General features: G+C 34.6%; 1 protein-coding gene across 1 annotated transcript in view; it reads left to right on the top strand.

Moving 5' to 3' along the window:
• Positions 1-382: 382 nt before the first annotated feature.
• The window catches only part of LOC138714656 (kanadaptin), a 46,058-nt gene continuing 38,039 nt past the window's right edge, over positions 383-8,401 (top strand). Inside the window, exons 1-3 of the mRNA XM_069846720.1 lie at positions 383-1,185; positions 3,260-3,476; positions 5,334-5,511. Of these exons, the coding sequence (XP_069702821.1) occupies positions 514-1,185; positions 3,260-3,476; positions 5,334-5,511 (1,067 nt within the window). The 5' untranslated portion in view covers positions 383-513. The remainder of the gene's footprint in view (positions 1,186-3,259; positions 3,477-5,333; positions 5,512-8,401) is intronic.

The following is an 8,401-nucleotide window of genomic DNA, read 5'->3' as shown; positions in this document are numbered from 1 at the left end:
TTCATATTTTGAAAAATCCCTAATTTTTTAATTTCAGTATACGGATATCTATTGACAACAATAATTATCTTAAAACACTAAAAAGGGCAGATTTCTATGTGTTTGTCGAATGCGCATCATCATGTTTACGAAAAAACACTTTTCAGTGCCAATAATTTATTTTGTGTGCACAAGGTCGGAGTAAGAGGGAAAGGGACTTAACCGTGTTGTGAAATTTATCCAAAGACGTTTTATAGTTTATCCTCCTTTTTTTTATTTTGTGTAAAATCATTGGTAAAATCCCTTAATCCCTTCCGGGGCAAAATATCCCTACACCGAGGGATTAATCAATATGGCAACACTGACAGCAATATACATGTGTAACAACCTTACGCATGGATTAAATGTTGGCTGCACTGTCTGAAAAACGCATGCGCATCGTGATATTGTTCTGAAGTTTTGTTTGTAAATATTGTTATGTATAAAGTGTGTAACACGTGTTTGTTATACTAACATTATTGGCAACATTTTGACATGGAAGTAGCTCAAGAAGAAACAGAAAAGGAAAGTGTTTTGGAGGAAGAAAGTGCGAAATTTGAGACTAAAAATGAAAGTGAGGTTAAGGATACTCCTGATTTCGAGAATCCAACTTCAGATATATTTAAGAAGCCACAGCTTATCATTGGTCCTAGACGAGGTAAAGTCATTGGAAAAATACGGAGTTTAGAGAATAAACCCCAGGAAGAACCAGCGGAAACTGAAGAAAAAGAAATTGATGTCACAGATTCTAACCTTACCGACAGTGTTGAAACAGACGCAAGTGTTGTGAAAACAGTAGAAATAAAGAGTTGTAATACAGTATCACCTGCACAGAAGATAAAAGAAAGCTCAATTCCATTACCTTACAAGGAGCCAAAGTGGAGTGGCATTCCTGAAGAAGACTATGGTTTTGAGGTTCTGAAATCTGGTAAAATACTAGAAAACATTAAGTTGAATTCTAAGTCATTTTACGTGTTTGGTCGTTTATCAACCTGTGATATTCGCATGGCACATCCAACAATATCACGATATCATGCTGTGCTTCAATACAGATCTCAAGAAAATGAGAATGATGGTGTTGGGTTTTACATATATGATCTTGGCAGCACTCATGGAACTTTTCTGAATAAAAATAGGATAAAACCTAACATGTATGTGCGTGTACAGGTGAGTACTCTCATTGCAACCGATATATTTTTCAGAGAATAACAAAAATAGCGGTAGGTCTAATGTTTTATGATGTGACTGAAGTGAATAATTATTAAGCACATCTACCTACAGAAAAAAAATATATAGTAGTTAACTATTAATAACGAACAACTTTTTAAATTATAGAAGCTACCTATCATGTTCTTTGAAGAGTTGGAAAAATTCAAATACCTGGGAGTAACAGTAACAAATATAGGCCTAAATGATACTCGGGAGGAAATTAAACACAGAATAAATATGAGAAATGCCTGTTATTATTCGGTTGAGAAGCTTTTATCATCCAGTCTGCTGTCAAAAAATCTGAAAGTTAGAATTTATAAAACAGTTATATTACCAGTTGTTCTTTATGGTTGTGAAACTTGGACTTTCACTTTGAGAGAGGAACAGAGGTTAAGGGTGTTTGAGAATAAGGTGCTTAGGAAAATATTTGGGGCTAAGAGGGATGAAGTTACAGAAGAATGGAGAAAGTTACACAACACAGAACTGCACGCATTGTATTCTTCACCTGACATAGTTAGGAACATTAAATCCAGAAATGCATATAGAGTGTTAGTTGGGAGGCCGGAGGGAAAAAGACCTTTGGGGAGGCCGAGACATAGATGGGAAGATAATATTAAAATGGATTTGAGGGAGGTGGGATATGATGATAGAGACTGGATTAATCTTGCTCAGGATAAGAACCAATGGCGGGCTTATGTGAGGGCGGCAATGAACCTCCGGGTTCCTTAAAAGCCAGTAAGTAAGAAGCTACCTATCAAGAAAAGAGAAGATTGCGATTTAGAGCAGTAATGGAGTAATGGTGAAAATTTCTGACGAAACTAGCCATACAACTATTAGATTTTGCCCTTAAATATTAATAATGCACTTCAGTTGCAAATGATTAATTAGGTTTTGAATACCTATAGGCCTGCACTTCAGCACAAACTCCAAGATTTTCCATAGTTCTTTGGAAAACCATATAGTTCGTAATTAATAGTTCAGATAGGCTATATTTCATTTTATATCATATGAAGTACCGCTAGTACCCTAGATCTAGTAAGAGTTTAGATCATTGTTTAGTGATCTATTAACTAATACCAAAAGTGTTCCTTTATTTGTTCATAATAACGTTCAGAATGCAAATACCATAAAATTTATCTGTGTGGGGAAAATATTACTACATCAATAATTGATTTCTGACGAGAAAGACAGGAGTATCCAAAGGAAAGTAGCCCCAACACCATCTCTGCCTGCCACAAATTTCACTTGAACGTCCTGGAATTTGAATACACATCTGCAGAAGGGGAAGTGCATTTATTTATATATTTAGTTAATGGTGTGCCCATTGGCATTTAAATCTATTACCAAACGAAGTAAAAATGATAACATATCGTCGGTCCAATGCCAAAACCACGAATGTGCAAAATCTTACTTTTGAGATAATTGCATTTTAATATTCAAAGTGCTTGGAAAAATCAGGTTTTATATTTACGTTTATGTTTTCACTGCCAAAATGTGTAACTAATTATGCTATTTCTTAGGGCATACAAATTACCACCTTTGTTTCATATTTTAAGGGCATTTTAAATAATTGTTCACATTAGTATTTTCTTGCTATGGTTGGATTGAAGAATGTTTGAAGTTCTGTTTGTAGACTTTATAAACTAATTGTGAAATTAATGGTTTACAGGTATTTAAAGCATAATGGAGGACATATTTTTATTATTATGAAATTACTTTTATAGACATTTTTGTCTTCATTTTTACTTTTTAAAGAATTTTGTTATTGGTATATACACTGAAACAAGTAGTATTTTGTTCAGGAAAATATAAATTTTTATTAAACTAGATACTATTCTTCATTTAAAGAAAAAAAAATCATAGTATCATATATCATATATTATATAAACAACGTAGATAATCACAACTTGTTGAAATTCCGGCTTAAGAGATTAATAATACATGTTGCTATGGTGATCAATATTTCTGATGGTTTCAACTTAATTCTATATGAGACGAAACCCTAACATCTCTTATGTTTCTTATTTTAAAGGTGGGGCATATACTCAAGTTGGGTCTCAGCACACGGCTGTTTGTACTGCAAGGACCAGAGAAGGACATGGAAGAAGAATCGGAACTTACTGTGACACAAATGAAAGAAAAGAGAAAACTGGAACTTGCAGCTAGAGAACTTGAAGAGCTGGAACAGCAGAGAATAGAGGAAGAGAGGAAGCAGCGGGAGGAAGAAGAAGGCATCGACTGGGGCATGGGTGAGTGCGGATCTAACAAAATCAAATATATACCACCATACAGTAACAGTTAGCATGCCTGAACATGAAATGAGCAGACCCAGGTTCAAATCCTGCTTGAGGTTTCTTCTGGATTTTCCCCCAACCCATTAAGAGCAAATGCTGGGTAACTTTCGGCGCTAGACCCTGGACTCATTTCGCTGGAATTAACATCTTCATCTCATTCAGACACTAGATAATCATAGTAGCCTAGTTGATAAAGCATCTTAAAATAACCAACTAAAAAAGAAAACTATCATACAGCTAGCAAGAAGTCCAGCAACTAAGTCTGAATAGGTTTAAAGACCCTATTCAAGTCCACATGTTTGTTCTCTTACTCTGTTCTCAATCAATCAAACTCCTGTATCTCCTCATGAGGAGCATAGGGCATTCAAAAAGTGCCTTCATCGGACCCTATTTGTAGCCAACTTCTTCACTTCGCTCCATGTTTTCCCCTCCCTAGCAATTTCCTCCAAAACTGTTCTCTTCCATGTATTTTTTGGCCTTCCTCTTGTTCTACTACCCTGGGGGTTCCAATCCAAAGCCATTCTTTCTACTGCTCCATCTTCTTTCCTGATTGTGTGCCCTATCCAATTCCACTTTCGTCTTTTGATTTCTATTGTGATTTCTTTCTGATTTGTTATCTTCCATAGTTCTGAGTTTGTGATTATATCTGGCCATCTAATTTTTAAAATTCTTCGTAAACATCTATTAACAAATGTTTGCAGTTTATTTTGTATAATTTTACTTGTTTTCCATGTCTCACAGCCATATAATAAGACTGATTTCACATTACTGTTAAAGATTTTAATTTTTGTAGATATAGATATAATATAAGATTTCCATATTGGGTGCAACTGGACAAATGCACTATTTGCATTTTTTATTCGGTTCTTTACATCCTCAAAGGCTCCACCATCCTTGTCAATTATAATTACTACCCAAATATTTACATTCAATGGTATTATTATTTATTATAACATTATCTGTCTTTTTACTATTTAATCTCATCTCATTTCTTTAGTTTTCTTTACGTTTATTTTCATATGAGCCCCTTTCATTACTTCTAATAAAGTATTAACTTTATTCTGCATGTCACCAAAACTATGGGAGAGCAAACAGATATCAGCGAAATCCAGATCTTCCAAGGTATCGTTTAATCCCCATCTTATACCGCTTCTAACATTGCCAACAGACCTTTCCATAATATCATTCATAATAATGAGAAATATGATTGGAGAAAGAATACAACCCTGTTTCATTCCACATGTAGTTGTTCTGTCATCTATAGTCGGAACAATATCCACAGTCTTCCAGAGGTTTTACTTTCATGTTCATTACTTAAAGGAAGTTCGAAAAACGACACAAAATTTCATACGAATGCAATAACTGTACAACATTATTAACGTGTTTCATGTGCTATTTTTTTGTATCAGTATTATAAAACAATTAATAAAGAAAGCATTGAAAAATGTAAAAATGTTCACTTTTTGAAAAAAGAAAAATTAATTTTGGAGATAATTAATATTTTTAAAAATTCCTGTGTTAAAGCAGTCAGAAAGATATATTATACAACTCATATTTTTTCAACATTGTAATCCTAACAGTCTCTGAGAAAAAGAAAATTATATGTATGCATTTTTAACATTAGTAAGATAGGACCTTTCCGGACCCCTTTAAAGTTCGCTAGCATATGAAGAGCAAACGCTACTGGATAAAAAAGGACTACTCCAAGTTGACCTGCTCCAATACCACTTTCCTTCAAACTGTTCTCGTGGCTATTTAACAGTAACGGTAACCATAAAATAACAAAAACTTGATAGCATCTTCTGTTTGAAGGTGAGGATGCTGACGAAGAGACAGACTTAACAGAGAACCCGTTTGCTGCAACGCAGAATGAAGAGTTGTACATCAACGACCCAAAGAAAACTCTGCGGGGCTGGTTTGAGAGAGAAGGATATGACTTGGAGTATGACGTTGAGGAGAAAGGATTCGGACAGTTTCTGTGCAGAGTAGAGTAAGTATTTTCTAACTCCTATGAAAGAACTTTTCTTTAAAGTTCATCTGTTGTAATGGGTGTGAATGCAGAACTGGAAAATACACTCACCGATCAGTAAAATAACTAAATATCTTAGCCTACATTATTTTATTTCAGTCGTGTTACTTCACAGGAATTGTATAAAAGGTTGAGAAGGCCTCTGAGCTTTTCTGAAAGTTGTGACAAAATAAAAGGAACAGATCCATTATAGGACACACTAGTCTAGTCGATAGTATCTCAATGTAATCAATAATAAAATTATTCTGTTAGGGTTGCCTACCCATCTCATTGGTTGAATAATGTTACTATATATATATATATATATATATATATATATATATATATATATATATATATATATATATCCCTGGACCAACAAACTCATTATTCTTGAACCTTACTATTGAAATATATATTTCCCTGGACCAACAAACTCATTACCCTTGAACCTTACTATTGATATATATTTCCCTGGACCAACAAACTCATTATACTTGAACCTTACTATTGAGATATATATTTCCCTGGACCAACAGACTCATTATCCTTGAACCTTACTGTTGATTATAATTCCCCTGGACCAACAAACTCATTACCCTTGAACCTTACTATTGATATATATTTCCCTGGACCAACAAACTCATTACCCCTGAACCTTACTATTGATATATATTTCCCTGGACCAACAAACTCATTACTCTTGAACTTCACTATTGATATATATTTCCCTGGACCAACAAACTCATTACCCCTGCACCTTACTATTGATATATATATCCCTGGACCAACAAACTCATTACCCTTGAACCTTACTATTGATATATATTTCCCTGGACCAACAAACTCATTACCCCTGCACCTTACTATTGATATATATTTTTCTGGACCAACAGACTCATTACTCTTGAACCTTACTATTGATATATATTTCCCTGGACCAACAAACTCATTACCCCTGAACCTTACTATTGATATATATTTCCCTGGACCAACAAACTCATTACCCCTGCACCTTACTATTGATATATATTTTTCTGGACCAACAGACTCATTACTCTTGAACCTTACTATTGATATATATTTCCCTGGACCAACAAACTCATTACCCCTGCACCTTACTATTGATATATATTTTTCTGGACCAACAGACTCATTACTCTTGAACCTTACTATTGATATATATTTCCCTGGACCAACAAACTCATTACCCCTGAACCTTACTATTGATATATATTTCCCTGGACCAACAAACTCATTACTCTTGAACTTCACTATTGATATATATTTCCCTGGACCAACAAACTCATTACCCCTGCACCTTACTATTGATATATATATCCCTGGACCAACAAACTCATTACCCTTGAACCTTACTATTGATATATATTTCCCTGGACCAACAAACTCATTACCCCTGCACCTTACTATTGATATATATTTTTCTGGACCAACAGACTCATTACTCTTGAACCTTACTATTGATATATATTTCCCTGGACCAACAAACTCATTACCCCTGAACCTTACTATTGATATATATTTCCCTGGACCAACAAACTCATTACTCTTGAACTTCACTATTGATATATATTTCCCTGGACCAACAAACTCATTACCCCTGCACCTTACTATTGATATATATTTCCCTGGACCAACAAACTCATTACCCTTGAACCTTACTATTGATATATATTTCCCTGGACCAACAAACTCATTACCCCTGCACCTTACTATTGATATATATTTTTCTGGACCAACAGACTCATTACTCTTGAACCTTACTATTGATATATATTTCCCTGGACCAACAAACTCATTACCCCTGAACCTTACTATTGATATATATTTCCCTGGACCAACAAACTCATTACTCTTGAACTTCACTATTGATATATATTTCCCTGGACCAACAAACTCATTACCCCTGCACCTTACTATTGATATATATTTCCCTGGACCAACAAACTCATTACCCCTGCACCTTACTATTGATATATATTTTTCTGGACCAAGAGACTCATTACTCTTGAACCTTACTATTGATATATATTTCCCTGGACCAACAAACTCATTACCCCTGAACCTTACTATTGATATATATTTCCCTGGACCAACAAACTCATTACTCTTGAACTTCACTATTGATATATATTTCCCTGGACCAACAAACTCATTACCCCTGCACCTTACTATTGATATATATTTCCCTGGACCAACAAACTCATTACCCTTGAACCTTACTATTGATATATATTTCCCTGGACCAACAAACTCATTACCCCTGCACCTTACTATTGATATATATTTTTCTGGACCAACAGACTCATTACTCTTGAACCTTACTATTGATATATATTTCCCTGGACCAACAAACTCATTACCCCTGAACCTTACTATTGATATATATTTCCCTGGACCAACAAACTCATTACTCTTGAACTTCACTATTGATATATATTTCCCTGGACCAACAAACTCATTACCCCTGAACCTTACTATTGATATATATTTTTCTGGACCAACAAACTCATTACCCCTGAACCTTACTATTGATATATATTTCCCTGGACCAACAAACTCATTACCCTTGAACCTTACTATTGATATATATTTCCCTGGACCAACAAACTCATTACCCCTGCACCTTACTATTGATATATATTTCCCTGGACCAACAAACTCATTACTCTTGAACTTCACTATTGATATATATTTCCCTGGACCAACAAACTCATTACCCCTGCACCTTACTATTGATATATATTTCCCTGGACCAACAAACTCATTACCCTTGAACCTTACTATTGATATATATTTCCCTGGACCAACAAACTCATTACCCCTGCACCTTACTATTGATATATATTTT

This window comes from Periplaneta americana, chromosome 15, assembly GCF_040183065.1.
Source record: "Periplaneta americana isolate PAMFEO1 chromosome 15, P.americana_PAMFEO1_priV1, whole genome shotgun sequence".
NCBI lineage: Eukaryota > Metazoa > Arthropoda > Insecta > Blattodea > Blattidae > Periplaneta > Periplaneta americana.
Note: the sequence above shows the minus strand (reverse complement) of the source record. Positions and strands in the feature narration are given on the sequence as shown.